General features: G+C 36.1%; 1 protein-coding gene across 1 annotated transcript in view; it reads left to right on the plus strand.

Moving 5' to 3' along the window:
- The window catches only part of LOC135198624 (diacylglycerol lipase-alpha-like), a 273,416-nt gene that overhangs the window by 140,304 nt on the left and 108,419 nt on the right, over nucleotides 1-24,693 (plus strand). The window contains exons 4-7 of the mRNA XM_064226381.1: nucleotides 8,011-8,095; nucleotides 14,977-15,161; nucleotides 17,653-17,805; nucleotides 18,326-18,548. Coding sequence (XP_064082451.1) covers nucleotides 8,011-8,095; nucleotides 14,977-15,161; nucleotides 17,653-17,805; nucleotides 18,326-18,548 — 646 coding nt within the window. The remainder of the gene's footprint in view (nucleotides 1-8,010; nucleotides 8,096-14,976; nucleotides 15,162-17,652; nucleotides 17,806-18,325; nucleotides 18,549-24,693) is intronic.

Here is a 24,693-nt window from a genome sequence, read left to right on the forward strand (position 1 = left end):
ATATATATATATATATATTATATATATATATATATATATATATATTATATATATATGCAGAATGTGTGTATGTTTATTTTGTATATTCGTGTGGGCATTATAGTGTGATTTACATTGCCTTTTCCTCAATAGCGGGATGACCCAGGTTCGAATCTAGAGCAAGAACGGAGCTGTATAAGCACGTCTCATTGTAATCAATCCATTGAGCCTCTGTTGACCTAGGCAATGAACTAGGCAACGGGTCCTGGCAGTGAGATGACACCGGGTGCTCATTGCTATCTCCTCCCCAGATGCTAGCTAAGGAATGGATGGGTAACACCTTAAAAGGGGACGAGTCTTATGAGTGAATGAAAATGATGAACCTAATAATTAAAACCTAAGAATACTGATGAGTTATTGCTGTACTCCGCCATCGGCATTGGTGTCCCCGTCCAGTCTGTACGATCATGTATACGTAGATATTAAATAATTTTTCTTTAAATGTTTCTGCTACCCATTTGTATCGTGTGCCTGGAATGTGGACCCAGTGGCAAGTTAATAATTGCATAATGAAATTATGAGGTCAGACGAATCCGGAGGCAGGTCTCCTTTTATGATGGTGAAGTTTGTGTTGCCGTTTCTTTGCAAATCAAAAATGTTCAAGAAATAGAGTAATTCTCTATATCAAATGAAAGCCCTCGTTGAGTAGATTAAGAAACAGGTCACTTCACCGTATCCTGTAGGGTGAGGTAAAGTCATTGGGAGTAAAATTGCATTTGATTAACAGTGACTTTAACATATTTAACAGAATGTTCCCTGTGTTTAAATCATAAAAACGTCAGTTTAACCCCCCTGTTGAGGCTTGCTCAGCTTTGTCAGCATGTAAATATTTAGAAATATACTCCGTCTAATTGGAGGTCGTAAGTGGTCTATGAAACACTGTTGTAAGCATGCACTTCCATTGCAAACCAACGTAAATATGACTTTGAGACCTCTAGTTTAAGAACTTCATCAAACTACTTACATTATTTATCTAAGACTAACATCGTAAATGATAATGAAATTAAACACTGTTTTTATTGCAACCTGTAAACTATTGTAGTAACCGAAGGAAAGCGCGACATTGTATTGCGTAATGAAGAAAGAAGTGGACCATGAAGGACTGGAAGGTCACTCAATAAATTCCCATAGACCTGATTGTTTTCTGGGCGTTGTCAGGAATCAGTTCCTCACTTATACCAGATGTGTCTGCTGTACCATGGAATCCCGGCTGCGATGTTGCAGCATGTCACAAAAGCGGATGAAAGACAACCCAATATTCACCACCATTTTTGAGTGATCGAAATTTTTCTTGTCTGAATATGGATTCAGTTCATTAGCAGTGTGAATATTCAACACTCAATGCATCAGGGAAAATCTTGGCTCGACCGAGGTATTTGTTTTTTAAGTGAACGTCGGAGATATCAGAGAGCGTATTACTTGATTAAAGCCTTGCATATGACGAGAGCTGTGTTTTTTTAATTCGCAATTGCATAAATACTTCGTTCATGAGACCCTCCCCTAGGTGAGTACCAGACAGAGCATTCTGTCAGCCACTTCGGAAAACCTGAACTCAGTACTAACATACTAACAGCATTATAACCACCATTACTATTTACTTGCTATTTACTGAAATCCCTTATTACTAGTTATAATATTCCCCATTTATTTACCTTTCCAGGTATCTGTTTACCACATGATTCCGGTTATACAATGGATATTACACACTATGTTATCCGTCCTCTGTCTTTCAGAAGAAAATTATCGGTCTTACAGACTGCTTGTGCGGGGAGGAATTTATCTCCTTTCATAAGGGTCCTTAGGTTCAATGTGACTGTCATTTTTAGCCACTTGTTACTTAATATTTAGTTATAGTGCCTATTGTCATAGGTTTCAAGAAGTAAAGTCTACGAGAGCTGCTGAGGTTGCTCGTGAAAATGCAACACTAGTGTTTGAGGAATGTTTAGTGTGTATGTTGATGTGTACATCGCTCTTACACCCTGAGACTGTGAGGATTAACTGATGTGCATTGTCGTTCAGTTGATGAATCACTTTCAGTTGTATCTTTGCCTTCTCTTCGACTTTCCAGTTATTTATTATCAAGTTTTTTCTTTTCGTAATATCTCTGATTATATTATTGATCATTTGTGTGTTTTGTTTCATCACGCACCTGTCCATGACCCCTTTTTCCCTTTACATTATGCTCGATTTCGTATTTTTCATCACTTATAAATTGCCTATTAGCTCACGGCTATACCAAGAAGTAAGAGATCCCTGGTCAGCAGAGTGTCTTAGTTGCGAAAGATTTCAACAATAAATGGATTCATATGTATTATATAATATAAGAATTCTTATATATATATATATATATATATATGATATATATATAATATATATATAAATTATATATAAATAATATAATATATAATAATATATTATATAGATATATGTATATATATATATATATATATATATATATATATAATATCAGAAGTATAATTGCTTTGGTGTTAACGTTGTGATACAAGTGTAACTTATATGGCTAAGCTAATTCTAAATCCTTTCTAAATATCTTTGCAAATGGAGGTGGTTAACAATTGGAGAGAAGTCTCTCGATTTCAAAGTCAAGAGTTTACCCATGGTCAAATTTTAACGCGTTCTTGATTATCAGAACTTTGCCGAAATTCCGTTCTCTCAGTTCCAATTCAGAAACGATGGTTTCCGCTACATTTTCTTTCATATCAGAAAATACAAAGTCCAATTATATGAACAACGTTACAATGAAAAATGTGAAGGTTCTTCTGCCCAAAACTATAAGTAGTGCGTTTAAGTGAAGAGTCAAAGAAAGAAAGAAAGAAAGGTCACACAAGACTGATATTTTCAGACTGTCAAGAATACTGAGAGCCAGATTTTAAGTTGTTCTGATAATTCTGTTGCTTGGAACACTGGGTATGACTTACTGAAATGTGATCCAGTGGTGAGAGTTTTGGATTCATGGTATGGTAAGTAAACTAGAAGGGGAGTGTAAGAGATTGATGCCACGCTACCAATTGTTGCTGACGTCAGAGGCATGGTCACAAAGAACAGAAATTCCTTAATAAAAAGAAAGAGAATGATTCACGCTGCAGCAAATGTGCCGCGAATATTAGTACAAGCCATTGTAACTAAGAATTTAAAAATGCAAAAATCGCTTGAGATTTCAAAGGTGGTGAATGCAAGATGATGTAACATATTAAAGAGGGAAATTAAGAGGATTAGGAACAGAACTAACCATGGATTTAGAGTCAGTTTTAATTTTTGTTGTTGTAATCTACGGAAGGCTATTAAAATCACGTCCGATTCTGCTCCCATAAGTGTTATCTGTGTGTATATTATATATATATATATATATATATATATATATATATATATATATATATATATATATATAGATATATAGATAGATAGATAGATAGCTATATCTATATCTATATCTATATATATTATATATATATATAATATATATATATATATATATAAATATATATATATATAATATACTTATACATATATAATATATATATATATATGTATATGTTATATTTGTACATATACGTATATATATATATATATATATATATATATATATATATAATAATATATATAGATATATTATATTCGAATATATATATATAATTATATATAATAATATATATTCATAGAATATTTTACATTTATATTTCCGCAAGAGTGATGCGCTGACCCTGTAAAAATTGTTCACCGGTCCCAATAAAGTTTTAATTAATTTATGACAAGGAAAAAGTAAAACACAGGAGTTTTGTTCGTACAATTCAATTTTTCAATTTTTAACAACTTATTTTTTCTGAAAACTGCCAAGCTTTTATATTTTTCCGGTGACACACATGTGTAAAGATTTAGGAGAACATATCAACACATCTCTAATAAACGCTCTCTCTCTCTCTCCTCTCTCTCTCTCTCTCTCTCTCTCTCTCTCTCTCATCTCTCTCCTCTCTCTCTCTCTAAAACTCGGCAAGAATAGCAAAATAAAATTCATTTCAGTACTGATAATAAATGAACGTTTTCCTTAAAAGATGGCAGCCCTACAAACATCCCACACTGAAAAAGTTGTGAATCTGTAAAAGCCAAGAAATACCAACAAATCATTGTTCGCCATTTGTGTGAAATAATTATTAATACAGCTTGATTCTGAACATGTAACGCCAATGCATCTTATCTTACATTGTAATTAAAATGGAGAGAGCTACAATTCCATTTTCCGGTTACAAACTTGAAGCCATCTTTCCCATTCTAAAGGCATCTCGACAGTTGCAGTACATTTCTCGAAATGGCTGAAGCTGTTCGGTCTCACATGTTCCAGGAATGTTGTCACTCAAACCGCAACTAAATGAGCTGATGTTAAAGAGAAGTATATTGCTCGACCTCAGTGCAGTGAAGACCGAAACTACACCTTTTCGAGATAATAGTCTAGCCTTCGCATTTTCCACGCGAAAACAAATTCCATCGAGACTAAAGAGGGGACCCATTTCTGCTCCTACCCTCAGTTTGTTCTTTAATTTCTTGCAAGACTAAGCAAATTTGTCCTGGAACTTCACGTTGTTAGCATTTCCCCGTAGTCGATGTGGTTGTTTCCTTGTTCCAGCGTTCCTTGTTCAAATATTTGACCTGCCGGAGTACTCGACTTCATATTACACTCATTTATCAGTCACTCTCTCTCTCTCTCTCTCTCTCTCTCTCTTTCTCTTTTACCTTCAAATGGCCTTTTTATGCTCAGTTAAAGATTTGTAGGCCCGCTAACCCACATTTCATTATTATTGTGTAACAAGTCAAACAATATTCGCTCTGCTTTCGTACCAAGTTTTGTGTAACCCAATTTCCCGAGATTGTTTGTCTTGTGGAAACGTCCAGACCTTTTTCCTGATTAAACAATGATTGTTTGATCTCATTAATAAAGGTAATTATAGTTATGATTGCCGGGTTTTTTTCGTTTTCTACTTGTAGAGATGCTTTTCTTGTCAAAAATGGAATATCAGTAATTCACCAAACAAATTTCATACTAAATAATTCACGTTTAAAACTATTTTGACGATGCATTCTTATCTAGGGTATACGTTATACAGTTTAGGCAAATATGTTCCATCTATCATCTTCTCATGAATACAAATGATCCTTTTTCTCAACCCTTCCACAGCCAGCTTCTTAAACAATGAAATAAAGATGCGAATGATAAATATATACTCGTCTTGTATAAGTATATCTTAAAATGGCTCCTCTCTCTCGCTGGCGGCTCTGTTCTCTCTTTAGGGAGGAACGAAAATGAACTAGGCAACAATCATTTTCATTCCTCTTCCGTCATAATGTACAGAGTGTCGAATTGTGTATCATTTTTGTCTGATTGACCGTGAAGGGGAAAAATATATGTTTGTGATAGTGAATATGTAAAACATGAAAAAGACTTTTTTGAGGATTATTTTTCCTCTCGCTAGAGTGTAGGCGGGGGGAGGCACATGAAGCTGTAGTCTTTGAAAAATAAGTTGAAATGGAGGTTGAGAATTGTATAGCAGTGTTCCGAAATGACTGTATGCAGACTTTTCCCTGTCTTTCAACTATCGGCGTCTGTGATTGCCGCAGCTTTGGCGCCAGATAACCAACACTCAATCAAGCAACATTTAAAGAAGTTTTTTTCACCTTTGCCAGAGGGGAATTAACAATATTTCTGTTGCGTGAATTAGAGTCATTATTAAAAATGTGGTATATGGTTTTTATTCAGCCATCTTAGTCGTGTCACCCTGCTTATATAGGGCAGAAGGTTGGCTTTCTGGTGTACATAATGTTTCCTATCCCTATGTAGCCAAGGCAGGTATTTAGAACTTAAGGTCAATTATTTTTGGTTTGTATTTCATTCGCAATTCGGAAGGTCTACGCATATCCTTCTCTCTCTCTCTCTCTCTCTCTCTCTCTCTCTCTCTCTCTCTCACAAAGAGTGGATGAGCAAAGTTCGCAAGAATGATGTCAGGAAGTAAAGTTTTGTCGTCTTTACACTTCAATATGTCCCGGACATCTGACTTGGATGCGCCTGACCAGTAAGGCTTATGTGCGGGTCGGCTCTAACCTGACGACAAATACTGTGATAGAAGAAAAGTGAAGATTACAGCGTCAAACTGACATTTGTACTATTTTGTTCTGAATAGCATTGTGTAGTGATACACAGAAATGGATGTACTGCATTGCGGAAAAATGCAAGCCAGAGTTCGATTAAAAGGAAATTAACTGGCGCTAGATGCTTACTTGTGTTTGGCATGGTAACTGCTCAAGTTAATTTCTTGCAAGCAAATTAAATTAACTTACAAAGCAGAATTAGAACAAAAAATACGTATATTTTATTTTGATAGGAAGTATACATTTGTAGACTAAGAATATAGCGTAACTAAAATGCGACACCGTTAAACCTTGACTCCATTTCAATGCAATCGAATTGGGATTTGATTTTGCCTTCATATTTTTCAAGAAAGAATTTCTTGTGTATATCTGTAAATTTTGCAGAATTGAAATGAATCCCACCCTGAAGATTATGACTGAAAGTTCACCGAGGCTTTAAACTTGTTTAAAATTCAACCACTGGAAGAACAGAGATAAGGTTAATAATTGCGTAAGAACATTAAAGGTTATCACAGTGGTACAGCGTAGCTGATATGAGTGCTTGTTTGTATCATCATGAAAGGAGCATCCACCCTCAGTGCCCATGGAACCGACGAAATTGCGGAGGCATTCTCGATGTGATATTCGTGGATGATAAAAAGTATCTTTATCTCTATTTATGGTAGTTGTGTCATCTTAGGTTCCTGATTTAATTGCCTGTCGCTATCTTTGTTGGAAGGTATATTTAGGGAGATTATTCTCTTATGGTTATGTTGCATTAGCATTGGTGCTTTTATATTATGATTTTAGATGCTAATTATCTATCAAGTTGGCAGTTATATATTCGAATTATCTTTTATTTATGTTATCTGTATTCTTTCCCGCATTTTGGCTTTCAGTTCAGTGGAAACACATTATTCCAGCAAATAGCCCCTTCACTTATCTAGGTAGTATTAGTTTACAGAATTACTAATGAAAACACAAAAGATGGGCAAAGAGTCTGGAGGTACGTAGAAGTAGGAACATGGTTGTTGGAATTATGAAAGAACGAATATACTTCACTGTTACGTAATTATAAAAAAAAAAACTAAATTTGGACGGTGCAAGATTTCAATAAGAGGCACATTACTTTTCTGTAAAAGAAAACTATTGAGATGGCTTTGTCTGTCCGTCCGCCCTCAGATCTTAAAAACTACTGAGGCTAGAGGGCTGCAAATTAGTATGTTGATCATCCACGCTTCAATCTTCAAACATACCAAAATGCAGCCCTCTAACCCTAGTAGTTTTTATTCTATTTTAAGGTTAAAGTTAGACATAATCGTGCGTCTAGCAACGATATAGGCCAGGCCATCACCGGGCCGTGGATAGTTTCATGGGCAGCGGTTCCTACAGCATTATACAGAGACCACCGAAAGATAGATGATCCATCAATTTTCGGCGCATTTTTTACTCATTTTCTTTGTGACTTAGGCGCTACTGAGCGTCCAGTAAGAAGTGTTTTTTTTTTCAGTTTCTGTGAAAATAATAAATGGTTGAGATTTTTGTTGATTCAATCTATATATATATATATATATATATATATATATATATATATATATATGTGTGTGTGTGTGTGTGTGTGTGTGTGTGTGTGTGTGTGTATATATATATATATATATATATATGATATATATATATATATATATATATATATACATATATATATATATATATATATATATATCCATATATATATTTATATGTGTATATACATACTATATATACACACACATATATATACACATATATATACATATACAGATTGTATTTCATCCTCTGTCTTTTTGCTTTTAACAGGAAAGTCCTGCGAGCCTATCAGGATAGCTGGGATCATCGGTGTCGTCTTCTCTTCTGCTGCATGGGAAAGTCTGATGATACTCGGGTAAGTCAGCCAAGTGCTCTCTCTCTCTCTCTCTCTCTCTCTCTCTCTCTCTCTCTCTCTCTCTCTCTCTGTTCAAGTATCTCATTTTTCCCGTTGTTGTTTGAAGAGGCGGAGTTTATTAAGGCGTGGAGATCAGTCTCCAAAACTGGTGCTTCTGTCTTGTTCGATATGCACAGCCTTCATATGAAAACGAAATAGAAAAACCGGTATCCGAAGTATTTCTTACATTTATATTAGGGTGGTTAAATTCAAATCCGGTTTAACAGACTAGAAGGGGATTTTCTGCTTCTGAAACTAAACAGTTTTAAGACTTTTGAAGCATTTAGTGTCTTTGCTGTATCTGTGTGATGTAGAAGCAGAAGAGTAAATCTGCGGAAGGAAAACTCTCGGTACATTTTCCACTATATCGGTGAAAAGTATTAGAGCAACTCGGTCCTAATTACAGCCTGGACCTCATCTCTTCTTTCCCGGGAAAAGTAATGACAGATGCACAAGAGAGGATGAAGTTCCGCAATTAGAAGTTTTCCTCTTAAAAACTTTGTGATGACCACGCTGCATACAAACGATTCCCCCGAGTCTTTGTTCTCCTGTGCTCTTGTTATGAAATCTTGGATGCCTGAATCATTGCGAACCATCTCATTATCTAGTGTTTCCCTTTGTTTGCCTTCGCACCCTTTCGCCCAGACCCCTTTCAACACCTTTGTTATTTACCTTTCGTCGCTGTTATCTCTTCCACCTGCTGCGTACACCCTCTCCTTATCTTTACTTTTCCGTTAATCATCTGAGGTTTTTGCTCCATCCGGTTCCTTCTGTTGTTTTTCTCTAATCCTTTGGGTTGTCTAGTGATCAATGTCTTTGCCTTATGAGAAAATATTACATATTATTTTCTTAGATTTTTTATTCATACAAACTAAGAGCCGGGTATTTACTCTGGTATGGTTTCCTTGGGACTATAAGTAGGAAAGAATGGTTGGCAGAGAGCGATTCTCTCTCTCTCTCTCTCTCTCTCTCTCTCTCTCTCTATATATATATATATATATATGTATAGTATATATATATATATATATATATATATATATAATATATATATATATATGTGTGTGTGTATGAGTATGTATATAGATATATATTATATATATATATATATTATATAATAATAGTATATATATAGAACTAATGAGCACGTGTTTTCACAAAAATAAATCTCTGGCTCACATCGGGATCGAACTCCGGTCTCTCAAATGGTAGCGCCCCGGCCTTTCTTTTGCGAGACACGGGTTCGATCCCAATGTGATTCAAAAATATATTTGTATATATATGTATGTGTGTGTGTGTATGTGTAGATTAGAGAGAAACGGCGAGCAACAAGAAAAGATACACATAACGTAAGACATTTGTGGATACGACGAACAGGGTACGAATTTTTAGAAGTAATATCACTTCTGTCAACCATTCATTCCTATTATAGTCTCAGGGGAGCCATACCAAGTAAATAAAACGGCTTTTGTTGGTATGCATAAGAAATATCAGAAAATATTCTGTTGTTTTCTCATATAGCAAACTCTTAACGTGCATATATATATATATATATATTATATATAATAATATATATATATATATGTGTGTGTGTGTGTGTGTGTGTGTGTGTGTGTGTGTGTGTGTGTGTGTGTGTGTAGATGTATTTAAGTATATATATATATATATAAAGAGAGAGATGAGAGAGAGAGAGAAGAAAGAGAGAGAGAGATACATACATACTTATTACATACTTTAGATTGGAAGAATGATTATATTAGTCGACAATAAGGACCTGCAGAGTTTTGAGATGGTTTGGTCACGTGGGAAAAATGGGAGGCGAAGGTAGGGGAAACGTTTTTATTGAGGGAGGAGCGAAACACCTAGACACTATCGGTGTAATTAGTGGAAGAGGAAGTGGTAAGGCTGATCTTAATATCCAAGGAACTCAGTAGTGCACGCAATGTTAGAGGGGGAATTAACAACTTTTTGCAACTGATTTGGAATTTTCCTTATAGTATTTCATCCACAATGCAATAGTTAATTTGTGACCTCTCTGGCTTTACCTTTGGAGCCACTCCCCATTTAGGGGGGACTGGCCTAACAGCTACACATACACACATATATGTACATATGTGTATATATACATATATATGTGAATGTATGTATGCATATTAAATATATATATATTATATATATATATATATATGTGTGTGTGTTTGTGTGTGTGTGTGTGTGTATTATTCAGTAGATAAACCTATCCATATGAACAAGCCCATAAAGACTATTGACGAAATTCAAGCTTCCAAAGAATAAGTTTTTCAACACGAAGAAGTAAGAGGAAGTAAAATGAAATACATAAAGAAGAGATCACACTTATAAAAAATCAATTAATAAATAGATTAATAAATAAAAATGTATAAGATAGAAATAAGAATAGTATTTGGGAAGTAATGCATTGCATTTTCGCTTGAACTTCTGAAGTTCTAACTACACAACATCACCTGGGAGGCTGTACCACAGTCCAATGGTGTGAGGAATAAAGGACCTCTGGAACGGAGACGTTCGACAGCGAAACGCATTTACTGCATATTGGTGCTCAAGGATCAATTGTGAATGTGAAAGATCTCTATTGAAATATAATTTATGAAAAATTGACAAACAAGAGACCATCCGTCAATGGTTTCAGTCATAACTGCCAATATTAGGAAACAGAAACTTACCACCACGAACCACTCTAGCTGAAAGAGATAAATCTCTGGCAGAAGCAGAGATCCACACCGGAGAACAGTATTCCAGTAAAGGGAGCACAAACGACCTTACACAAGTTGCACTGATTTTATCAGTTATAAACATATAAGGCCTCTCGTCCGGCATTTGCTGAATCTTTCATTAGACGTTTCTCAAAAGCTAGATGTGAGTCAAAAGTTACACCTTCAATAACTAAAGCTTTCAGACTCATTTAGCAGAGTTCCATCCACCTGAAGTAGAGGATATGGTGGGAAAATGTACAAGATTTGTTAATCAATGGTCTTTACGTTTTATTTAAGTTCAGCCTCATACTCCACCGGCTACACCATTCCATATGTGTTTGTGTGTGCGTGTGTGTATATATATATATATATATATATATTATATATATATGTGTGTGTATGTGTGTGTGTGTGTGTGTGTGTGTGTGTGTATATGTGTATAATATATATATATAATATATATATATATATATATATATATATATATATATATATATATATATGTATATATATATATATATATATGATATATATATATATATATAATTTATCAAAAATGCATTCGAGGGAACTGCATGGTAGGAAAGACAGCTAACAGAAGGATTATTGAGGGAAGAGCAGCGTGTATTCAGACTAAGAGGACTGTGTGTGTGGCTCAAGTGTGTGTGTGTGTTTTTTTAGACAGTTGTGAGATAGTTTTGTGTGTGGGTGCGCTCATCCCCTGTTATTAGGATTTCACATCTGTGAGCGCTTATTCGTGCATTTCAATCTTTTTCACATATATCCTGCTGATTGTTTATTAATATTTTTTGCTTATTAATATTCTTGCAAAGGCCGTTCTGTGTGGTTCATCCTAGTCTTCTGACTGTCCTCTGTGTTTTCGAGGATTATATTCTGACATCCACTGTTTGACACTGTCTGTAACTTTGTTCTTCCTCAACTTACCAACTTACCTTTATTGCAAGTTATTCGAGGCATCGTTCAAAACAACATCATATAAATTTAAATGAATTTATTTGAATTGAAATGAATGCTAGGCAGATTAACAGAGTATTGGCCATGAGAACGTGAAAAGTGTCTGAAATTGGGAAGTTTCCAAAATGCGACTTTCTTGCAAGTAGGTATTGTGATAGCAGTGATACCAGAAATTTTAAAGATGCTTCATTGGAAGATACTGTTAAATGTAAACATATGTATGTAATAAGAGGTCGTTCCAGAGTTGTGCCGGACAGCTTTCAGTAGAATGCAAATATTAGGGATCTGCTGTCAGGCAAGTGTGTGAATACAGGTATAACTGAAAAATACCGACCGTAACCGTGATTTTGAAATATACCGTTGGTTATGTTGATGTTCTTAGGCTATAGCTTACATGACTGTCGTCACTTTATGGTAATTATTGCGTAGAGAGATGTAGAATATTAGACTGCATGAATGTTTTTACTTTTTTATTCCATTTATTTTTTAGTTGTGCCGAAAACAACATTATTTTTCCTCACTCATCCTTCCGTTCTTTCTGTTGCCTCGCACACGGAAACGTCTTTCCTCGTGACCCATTTTAACGCATATATGTGTACTTTTTAACCCTCTGTTTCGTTTACTTTTGAAGGATCTCCCCCGGCAATTCATTATGTGCGCTCTGTTTGCCTTTTGCTATGATCATCTAATAAATAATGCCTTTTGCAGTGGTCGCTCTCGGAGTGTTTATCTTGGGATTTAATATCTTGGAGAGCCTCGGCGTTCAGGGTGTAATTTGTTTGTTAGCCCCCATTCTCTTCAAAGATAAATTGGCCGTATCTTTCCTGATTCCATTTGGTTGTTGGGGTCTTTTCCCCTCGGTCCTAATTCTTTCATTATCCCATCCATCTTTTCGCATTTGAAGGGTAAAGTGCAAAGTGTATGGCCGTCCGGAACCATCGTCTTTTGCGTTCTAATATTTATCACTAACATTTTGTATGCTTTCCTTCCCATGCATCTAAAAATTGATAATGAAAGCTTTGAGAAACATATGAAGTATGATTTTAATTACTGAAGGGCGTGAGCTTATTTTTGTACTTCAAATTCCTTTGGTATCATAAATAAGTACAAAAATAAACATGAAGTTGGATAAAGTGTTATTTATTAACATAGCAGACACTGCGTGTTTTCGTGTCTGGTTTTTTGTCATCCAAATTTAATTAGGTATTATATTGGAAAATAAAAAAATGTGTCTGTTTACCACGAAGTTACTGAAATTTTTCGAGAGCAAAAGGATTACTCATGAAAATCAAGGTGTTCTGGATTTATCTTTAGAACATTTTGACTCAAGTGGATTCGTTATATAACAGTTAAAGTATATACAAGAAATTGCTCTGGGGAGAAAGCACATCTTGGGGAAGCCTCAAATCTGAATCATGCAAGTTGGGTCACAGTTCGGAGACCATTTGTTATCCATTTATCCTAAGCTGACCTTGTTAACTAAAAAGGTCCCGTAAGGGTAATGTCCCCAGGGCACCTCACGTGGTGCAATGTAAGTACTAGTAAAAGGTGTTAGCACTGTCCCTGAGGGCCACAGCTGCTTTCACTTTTTAGCCTATTACCTTACCTCCTTGCCCGTTTCCTGTCTTCAGTCTTGCTGTCCAGCCTCTCTAACTGTTATTTCTTCGTGCAGCTGCCGGGTTTTCTCTCAGTTCCACCTTCAAGTCCTTTTACTTCATCGTCTTTATTTTCTGGACCCCTTTCTCTCAATGTCTAACCACTTCACCTTTCTCTTTTCAGTCTTAATCGCTGAATGGCCGAAAGTGGACTAATAATCAAATCAATGAGCATACAAGACATACTGTGTGACTGCAGAATCAGTTAATTCTAATTATTTTGCAACAAGTACAGGTTGTTAGGCCACTTTCTCATGGCTGGATCTGCACCTGGCCTCAACTTTGTCTGAATTTTTTGGTCCTCTGTGTGATGTTAATTGGGTCCTGTATGGCATTTCGAGGTATCTGAGAACGTAGTAATGGTCAGAGGTTAGGTTTCAGACGTGACAGCGTAAAGCAAAAGTGAAAGATCGTTTATTCAATACATTTAAGTGAAGTCATATAAGAAAGGAGCAGAAATCTCTGTCCCCTAGTAGGGGAAGTAATAAAAAACAGATAATAGAGCTGTTTGGAACTGTCAACTGGAGATACGCAGAAGCAAAACGAGTATAGTATGCAATTTGGAGAGGTAAACGTAAGGATTAGGATGCATGTAAGTAAAAAAAAAAAACTATTCCTTAGCCAGTGTGTTCAAAAGATTTCATTATCGTGCCCTGGCAACCTATCGTTAGAAAACTATCAATATTTCCAGTAGCTGGATTATGAGAACTCGTTAAGATATTACGCTCAGTATTTCCGACGTTCTGGAAATATTCCCCTCGTGTATTCAGGTTGCTTATGAAATCTCTCATTGACTCCTCACTTGAATACATTACTTACCTTCAGTTTCGGGTAAAGTTTTCTCATATTTCTTAATGTTATCAACATAAATCATTTTGTGGAGTACAAAATGGCCTTTGTGTCCTTTTGCGTTCTTATAACAAGAATTAATCCTTATTGATGGAAGTTTTTATACAATTTCTTAAAATGAGTTTTCACTGTCTTTCTATGTATGAAAATAGATTAGTAACTAGCGTCACATTACTCTTTAGGATCATTAACTGCCGTTTAGTTTGTTTTAAAATCATACGACACATTATTGATAGTTGTTTTCGATCATTGGAATTATCATTTCTAGAGCAGCGAAGACAGTATTTTGACAATAATTGATGTGTCAAAACTACTCGTCAGGTTTTACAGATAAAACAGAAAATAATGATGCAGAAGTGTTCTTGAATTCGAAATCAATTGTTGGGATCTTTATGACTTTCCTACTTCAAGAGTCATATCTAAAGTATTGAACTGTAAACAATAATCCATGAACAGCCAACAGCCAATCATGTCCACCTACTAAAGGAAATTTTGGAACATAATTTTACCGATACTTAAGTGGAAGCCGTGTTTACTTGGAGTACGAGGGTGAAAAATACTTTAAATATCAGTTACTGAATTTGGTCACGTAAGTTGGACCCTTCAGTGAAGACTACTTTTCCCCCTCCCTCAGAACTCCTTCAGCGACATAGCGAGGCTCCTGAGTGAGTTTTTCCGGGATCTGGACGTTGTGCCCTCTGATGTAGTGGCCGGGTTGGTCTTGCTGCGGAAGTACCAGAAGGTCAACAGACAGGATATCGTCAGGAGCAACAAGAACGATATTTACGAGTTTCTCTCCGGGGTCCCCATCACTCCCAGGTAAAGTGGCCCGAAGGTTGAAAATAGTGGTTGATGACTGGAAGTTCACATGACATTTTATATATCATATATATATACTATATATATATATATATATATATATATATATATATATATACACTCAAGAGTACTTTCCATGAGGTCATACCTTATTCCTCAAAGGGCATTTACTTCTTATAGCTGTGAGAATTTTATGGGTGCACTTGAGATAAAAGTAAAAAAAAAAAACAATTGTGAACTGATCGGTCGTAATCATACTGAATTAACATTAATAGTTAATACCAATTAATTTTATTTTCCTTTTAATTACTAAGTTTCGCGTGTACACACACACGCGTATATGCTACACGTATATATACATATAGTGTATATATATATATATGTATATATATATATATATATATATATATATATATATATATATATATGCACGAGGAGTCTGTATATGTGTGTTATGGGCAGATAGAGAAACCAGGCATTTCGCGAACTGCCTGTAATTTCAGGCAGATAACGAAATGCACTCAGGGGCATTTGTTGCCCCCAAGGGCTAGTACTGAACACGGCGAAACAGTGACTCACCCACGCTGTTTCGGCGTGTTTAGTACTAGCCCGTGGATGATCAAATATCCATAAGGGCATTTCGCTATCTGCCTGAAATTTCAGGCAGTTCGTAAAATGCCTGATTTCGCTATTTGCCTCTATTGTATATATATATATATATATATATATATATATATATATATATATATTGTGTACTCTCGAAACTTGATCATTTTAATGGGAAAGAAATTAATAAGTTTAAATTGTTTCACAGTTAAAGAAATGAATGCCCTCTCAGGATTTTATGGAAAATGCTCTTGAGTATTTATATTATAAAAATGTCAAGTGTATTTCCAGTCATCAACCATTATTTATATATATTAGTATACATGCTTAAAAAATCACAGTAGATGCACGTGACTTCATTAAATAAGCGAATACCACAGGAAAATGATAGTCAGAAATCCAAGCTCTTTCGTCTTTACTAAGACATGGTCAAGGAGCTAATGAAATACAATTGGAGAGAAAGGTCTCAGGTACACAACAAGATCAGGAATACCAGATGGTTAATTGTCAAAAGGGTAAAAATTCAAAGAGATAATCCAGGATTATCGGATATCACACGGTCACAAACCTAAACAGATTTGACCCTAACCGAAAATACAAAGTATCTTTACAGTCCAAAACATGTAAAAGCTGAATATATTGATTTTGTTGCTTATATTTATCTACAACTTTTTTTCATTATGAAAGCATCAAGTTTAAATAAACCAAGACTTAAATTTAGAACATTTCTATTATTTGACTTGATGAAATAAGATTCAATGATATTCCTTTTAACTGTGTCATTACATGGGATTAAGGCTCTTGCTTGACTCCAGTTAATAGGATGATCTAAATCTCTCATATATACGAATAATGCATTCGATATTTGCCCAGTTCTCACAGAATACTAGTGCTGTTTGAGACGTTGTGAAAGAGATATACCGGTCTGCTCTGTAATAGACTTTATCACACTTTTTGCAAGGAATTTCATATATGCAGCCTGGAAGATCTTTAGGAAAATTTTTGATTACTAAACTCTTGACATTAATATTAGTAATGTTAATGTGAGAACTGGGCAAATATCGAATGCATTATTCGTACATATGAGAGATTTAGATCATCCTATTAACTGGAGTCAAGCAAGAGCCTTAATCCCATGTAATGACACAGTTAAAAGGAATATCATTGAATCTTGTTTCATCAAGTCAAATAATAGAAATGTTCTAAATTTAAGTCTTGGTTTTTTTTCATGCTTTGGACTGTAAAGATACTTTGTAATTTCGGTTAGGGTCAAATCTGTTTAGGTTTGTGACCGTGTGATATCCGATAATCCTGGATTATCTCTTTGAATTTTTACCCTTTTGACAATTAACCATCTGGTATTCTTGATCTTATTGTGTACCTGAGACCTTTCTCTCCAATTGTATTTCATTAGCTCCTTGACAATGTCTTAGTAAAGACGAAAGCGCTTGGATTTCTGACTATCATTTTCCTGTGGTATTCGCTTATTAGCATACATATATATACATATATATGTATATGTGGATATATTGTTTACACATATATACACATATATGCGTGTGATATTTTTCTAGTTCCCCTGTTTATTTACATATTATTTTTATTGCAAAGATAGCAAAACATATACTAAAGTTTCGGTTCCCATTTTTTCTTCCATAGAAATTTGCTTCGTGCAAAATGTTGTCTAGTGATTTGTGTTTCTTTGAGTTTGTTTCTCAGTGGATTTTAAAATTAATGTGTTGTGTTTATATTCTAAACATAATGTGCTTAATAGTGAAACCACGTATTTAATATTATACTTATTTTCGTATGTTCCTTGATCACATTGTCTCGAGTGTCAACACCACCTATGAATGATCCATGTTGACGTTGCGTCTTTCGTCAGGTCACGGTTTCTTCAGCTCTCGTCTCTGGAAGGCAAAGAAGAATTTGAGAAAATCGTTCACTACATGAGATTTGCCTTGGCAATTTATGGCTGGCCGATGTACGTGGTGGCCAGCTCTACACTAGAAGCGTGCAAATTGTGTCCGTTGCTAAGGTGAGTTTCCCCCGGTTTCATTGTTAACCATTGCCATTTGTAAATATGTCAACCTAGCATCTTTCAGTTACTCTTATATTATGTAAATTCCGGTCTATTATGTACATTCCGGTGTATTTTGTTAAGTAATGTTAAATCTCCTTTGGTCGTTGTAAGAATTTCTTGTTCTTTTCCCAGTAGGGGTTAGAGTCGTTAGTGCACCTCAAGTGGTGCACTGTAGGCATTACAAGATTTTTTTTTTTTTTTTTTTTGGGGGGGGGGGAGAGGCCCGTCCCTTTGGCCTCTAGCTGCATCTCCTTTTTGGCTTTTCACACTCCCTCCATTTCCACATCCTTTCCTCCATCTTGCTGTCCGACCACTCCAACTGTCTTCAAATTCTCAGGCGCTGAATGACTGAAATTGCCCGGTGTTTGACTCTTTTCCCCAATTTCCATAAATCATCGTCATCATTTTGTTTAGTATAGGAAGCATTGTTAGATATTCTAAAATAATTTGTTTGTATGTCTTTTTCTTCCACAAGGTGCTGGGGTTGTTGCGTGTCACGTGAGGGATTACCAGAGGTTGTCGAAGACAACTGTTGTGGCTGTAATGTAGCTGCATTTAAGAACATCGCACCCAAGGATGGACTGGACCTCGTCTATGTTACTTATCACGTAGATGTAGGGGAGACGCCTTTCTTTGTCGCCCTCGATCATAAGCGGAGATCCATTGTCATCAGTATTCGTGGTACCTTGTCGATGAAGGTAAGCAGGCCGTAATCCCTATTTCTGCTAAGGGGTGACTATGCGTTTTACGGATGTGGAAAATAAGAAAAAAAAATTCTTACAGAATAGTAGTTTGACCCAATTATATTTCTTGTCCCTTTATGTAGGATTTTGCACACATTAAGAATATGGTTAGTTGGTTTGCAGTAACGGAAATCCCTTGCAGTTAACAGGGCAGAATCAATTAAGAGGAGTTGGCGTCATGTTTTCTTCCAGAAAGCCATTGCTTGTCAAATTAATAGTTTTATTAAAAACATTTACCCATGATTGTTGGATACAAGAAAAATAATGTTCATAGGGACTTCAGTTGACCTTCCCTTTATCAAATGGCATATAAATGTATTACTTTGGGGAATTATTGTGAACTGTGTTGATTTGTAGAGCGATGTTTCTGGCTTTTCAGTTGAATATATAGCATAACATTTAAGCTGACCATAGACAGGTATCGGGTTTGTCCGGCCTTGACCAGCATGCTCTCCAGTTCTCTTGGGTATTGCCCACAAACGCAGATGACATGCTCTGCGCATATTTCGAGGAAATAGTGCGATCGAGACCGAGTACTCATACCGAATAGTGCAAGTCGAAACTTTTTGCAGACACCCAAGGCATTTCAACGTGCTCAAAGGACGAAAGGACAGGCCAGTCTCCACAGTACTGGCACATTAGATGATTGTCATCGCTTGTGGACTAAAGAATATCTAGTATGATGAATTAATCCAGTGGTAGTTTTCCTCATAAAAAGTAGATCGGCAATTTAAATGACTAAATTACGATTGACTATGAAACAACTTTTAGAGACTTGATGCGTTAACGTAGTAAGGATTACGGATCCATTCTCCTTTCGACCACCGCACTGAGTGGACGTGTCGAGGATTGGAAAGCAGGTTTGCAGCTGACCCTCATCTTCGGATTCTTTGTATTTTGTTTTGTCTGACATGGCTTCGAAGGACACCATAGGAGACGCTGAAATGGACACATAGGAGACGCTGAAATGGACTTGTCATTATCTAGTGGTGATAAGGACGAAGTTAATGAAGCTCCTTTCATTGAAAAAAGAATCTGAAGAAATCATTTTCAAGCAACTTCGGCTGTGGATCCTGCTTCTGGCCATCGAAAAGTTTGTATTTTCCCAACTTACTTAACGTGGATTATCATCAAAAAATGCAGTAGACGGTAAAAGGCTTGATGAGAAATTCCTAGACTTTGAGGTCATATTTAAGAAAGGTAAATATAATCCGTATGTAAATGCCAAAGATGATTCAGTAGTTGACTATTTAACAACTACCGGTTTTGAAAACGTTGAACTAGATAAAGCAAGGGATGACGAAAGACACATACCTGTTGCATGTTGATGATCGATCGAGTGGTTTGGGCCAAGAGACGTGAGGTTAAACAAAAGGACCAAAGTTTAGTGTATCTTAGTTTAACTAGACCACTGAGCTGATTAACAGCTCTCCTAGGGTTGGCCCGAAGGATCAGATATTCTTACGTGGCTAGGAGCTAATTGGTTACTTAGCAACGGGACCTACAACTTATTGTGGGATCCGAACCACGTCGAGAAATGAATTTCTATCACCAGAAATAAACATCTCTGATTTCGCGTTGGCAGAGTCGGGAATCGAACCCGAACCCTGAGATCGGTAGTCGAGCACGTAACCGAATCTTCCAACGAGGAACTACAAAGGGACCAATCTAGTGCGAAGCCACAGAACTAATATTTGTTCCTGTATTGGGTATAGAAAGGTATATGTACAGAAGGAAAATCCTCGATTGTTTCAAATACAGCAGGTGGGCATCATTTTGCATTAAAATGTGACAACGGCTTTAGATGTGGGTACTGCAGCAAAAATCTAATTAAAAAGAATGTTAAGAAAAAAATGAAGATAATGTTAAGATCGTTCCGAAGTATTGTAATCGTGGTGGTGACTACAATGCAAATTTGTAAGAAGAGGCCGGTCATAGAAGGCAAGGAGACTCTGAACTCTGTGCCGCAACCATTGGGCAACAGGGAGGTAAATGTTGATATTATACAAAGTGTAAACATGTGGGAATGCAGAGAAGCACCAAGGCGGAGTCAAATTGAGATGGTCAACAATCAGACCAAAGACAGTCATGACCAAATTTGTGTTAAACTTGGCGGTGTCATTCAAGCACTTCGCGTGGAGATCAGTGAGCTTAAAAAGGTTATTGTGAGAATGCGAGAACAGATCACAAGAGGTTGGAATGATCGCAGAGCGACTTCCATCGGAGTATGTGACTGTGCTGGTACACAATACTTCTAAATGCAGTGATGAGGCTGATAACCAGGGTAAGGTCATTTCCTTTAGATAGGAAGTGTCATGAATTACAGAACATTTCATACTGATGTAAAAGATATTTCCTTGTTAAGTGAAATTATTAAAGGTCGGTAAATTCTATAGGAAAGGGGTGCGTGAGCTTATAAAAAAAAGTAGTTACCTAGAGTTACGGAGAATAGTGTATAGAATTTTTAGATACTAGTCATTAAGTGAGGAAACGCTTATTAGTCCCCCAAAAAAACTCACTTTAGTATGTAAAAACTCGCGGAGAGAGAAAAAAAAAAACTTCGAGAGAACAATGTCTCTTACAGAAACAGCTACAGACTGCCGTCTGTATCTGCGCACGAACGCAAGGACTAAAAACAAATAACGAAAAAAGTGACGAATGCAATACGTATAAGGTAATTCTCTTTACCTTCCTATTTCTCTATGACCCATTCTTAAATACTGAATCTGGAAAATGTTCACACTCGCGCGGCTATTCTGTTCTTCGTCATCATGGCAATAGCTTCCAGAAGTGAAACTGTTCCTGCGAAAAACTTGCAGAAAAACTTACCTGTTCGATGTGAAAGCCGTGTAATGACTCATGGTGATTTCTGTTTTCTTTATAGTTCTAACACTGAAAAGTTAATTTAAATAATATCAAGACCATGGGGTAATTTTGCTTGAGAAACATTGTGTTTTGTGTAATTGTGTGTGTAAAGTTGATATAACCAAGTTCTTACTCCGTTGTGATAAATCGTACAGTACTTATCGAGACCAATTTAAAGTTTGCCCTTAGACTGGTTTGCCTATAAGGTAGTGCAAGCTAACCAATTAAGTGATAGTTTAGGTAGGTGTTTTAGGTTAGGCTATGCCCCATAATACTATTCAAATTGACTCCTTTTTTGACTGCTTTTCATGTTTGAATTCTTGGCCAGCATTTTTTTTTATGTCAAAGTTTTTTTATCATTTCTCAGGCACATTCTTGGCTCGCCTGTTTTAAATCCAACGTATTTATCAACTTTTTAAGTGATATTTTACTCATTCTCCCAGCTTTTCATCAAATTTGTCTCCCCAACCCAAAACCCCCAGTTCCCACCTGTGGTCCCCCAAGATTGTTTGTGATTGTAAAGGTTTTCATCACTTATTTATTGATACTGAAACATAGATAAAGTGTTGTTTTGACATTTTAAGCTGTTTAACACATAGAAATTGGTGCGCCCCTCTCCTATAGAATTAAAAAAATTAGTGACAGCCTTATTACTCTATGGCTTCCTTGTTAGATACGGTACTGGAGTATATGCAACAGCCAAAGGACGATCTTAAAATGGATGTGGTTACATTTGCAAAAAAAAAAAACAGTTTAGGTAAGAAATTTGGGAAAATGGAGACACGTTGTCTTAAAACTTTATCTTTGAATGTGAATAGTTTCCAAAAAGTTCAACCGATATCCATGCTTATGTATACTCCCATGACTTAGCTGTGATGCTTTACAAGAAACAGGTATTGGTTTTCAGTTACCATGATATCGAAGTTTTGAACTTAATGCAGATAATACAAATAATACGAGAGGTTTGACTACATTTGTTAAGAATAATATTCCTGCTGATTTGTCCACAGGCACTACAGTTGATGGCACAGAGTGTTTGTCTGTCAGGTTGTATCTTAGGGATAGTGGGCTTTATGTCATCAATGTGTATGTACACGCAGATAAGTTGGACCTCGAGAATTTGCTCCCGTGTATTTCTGATGAGTGATGGTTATTATTGGATTTGGGTTAGTCTGTCAAAATAGGAATGGTTTTATAATGAGCAATGTCCTCAACTCACTGGAGAGTGCAAGGGTAAAATTTTAGGGAACGGAGAACCCGCACACACGAGAGGTGGTAGAATTGACTGCGCCTTACCTTTTAATATGGCTGAATGCTTGTGAGTGACTACTTTGCAGTGGAAGTTTCCTTAGAAGTAAAGGAAAGGTATAATTTGAAAACAAACAAAAAAGCTGAACTCATGATGCAGGTTAGTGAGCGGTGTCAAAATTATAAACATATCAATGGTCATGGCAATAATGAAAAAATATTTTATGATGATTTGCTTATTGTAATTGATGGTATTTTAAATGTCCCCATGCAGACTTACAGCAAACCTTTAAAGAAATTAACGTATGCAAACGACATTGTAATACGAGGCTGGAACAAGTTCCTCCGAAAAGCTCAGGATAACTGGAGTAAAAATCCAGGTGATAATGGGGCAGGGAAAATTGCAGATTGTATATCAAAGGTAAGGAAAAACGTAGGAGGGAAGTACTTGGATCATTTTTAGGACGTTATTTCTTTGACTAAAGATAGTGGTGTGTGGAGTGAAGTCAATAAAGTGAAAGGGCAAAAGGGAAAATTTTTTTGCTCGCCCTGATCCCAAGGGTAAGGCCGAAAAGTTAATCAGAAAATGGGCTAGGCTGCAAGTTTAAGTGGTCTGCCAAACAATGTTCAGGCTTGCTTGAGAAATAGGCGAGACAAAAGACGTCGATTTATTGCATTACAAGCAGCTGTTACTGGTGAGACTTGTTTGCTATTTACAGTGGGTGAACTTTCATGCCTATTAAAAAAGGTAAATCCACTGCCCCTGGTGAGGATGGTCTTAAGAAGTGATTAATTGTTTAATTATGATGGCTGATAGCCCTTTGTTAGATCTGATTAATCTTTCCTACAAGAATGACAGACTACCTGTCAAGTGGAAAGTTGCTATAATTGTGCCTATACCAAAATGGGCAGTGTGGACCTATTTCACTCACATTGCTTATGCAAACTAATGGAGAGACTTATTCTTATAGGCTACTTTATGTGATTGGGCCCAATTAACACTAAAATGTTTGGTTTCATAAAAGGGAAAAGTACTTCTGATTGTGTTATAAAAGCTTTAAGTAATGCTGATGCCAAATGCAAGGTATTTGTGGATTAGATAGGAGCCTTTGTTAGGGCTAACAGTGATGTTATTTTGGAGGAACTAGTCAATAAAGGCATTAAGGGTGCCATGTTGAGATGGATTGAGATATACTTAATTGGAAGGAGTGCCAAGGTTTGTTTTCAGGGAGGTGAGTCTGAAGAAAAGTTGATGGAATTAGGCACTCCACAAGGTAGAGTACTCGGTCCCACTCTGTTTAATATCTTAATTGGTAAAATGGCAAGGTATTGTTTTCCCAGGGGAACCGAGGTTATTGATTATGATGTATATATCTTAATACAGTGTGTTAATAAAACAGTTTTGTTAAGGGCTTTACAGAGTGCAGAATTTATACATGTTTATGGGATATGAAGAAAAAAGTAAAATTCAGTCCCTGGCTATTAATGGCAATATTGTAATGGATGGTAAAGTTTGGAAAAGTTAACTCTTAATAAGTACGTAGGTATGTAGCTATATAGGTTTTAATAAGACCATGGATTTAGTTTCCCACATGAAGAATGTTTGTCTGACAAGAAAAAGGTCATTGCAAGTGTTAGCTAATAGAGGTAATGGTGCAGGGATACCTGAATTGAGAATGTTTTATACTAGCACAGTGCGTTCAGTTTTTGACTATGCTGCACCCTCTCTGATAAATTACCCAGAGAGGGAGCTGAGTCCCTTGGAAATGTTGCAAAATAAAGCTATGAGGATTATATTAGGCTGCTCCATGAGTACAAGGGTTGAACTCATGAGATTAGAATTAAATCTACCAAGCACTATAGACAGAATCCAGGAGAAAGCGAGTATTGCTGCTCTCTTTATGATCAGAAGAGGTGAAAAAGCACTGAATATGGCTGTTGATAACTGTTCGTGTAATGGAGGTTTCAGTGATAATGTAATAATCAT

This window comes from Macrobrachium nipponense, chromosome 22 (assembly GCF_015104395.2).
Source record: "Macrobrachium nipponense isolate FS-2020 chromosome 22, ASM1510439v2, whole genome shotgun sequence".
In the NCBI taxonomy this organism is placed as follows: Eukaryota; Metazoa; Arthropoda; class Malacostraca; order Decapoda; family Palaemonidae; genus Macrobrachium; species Macrobrachium nipponense.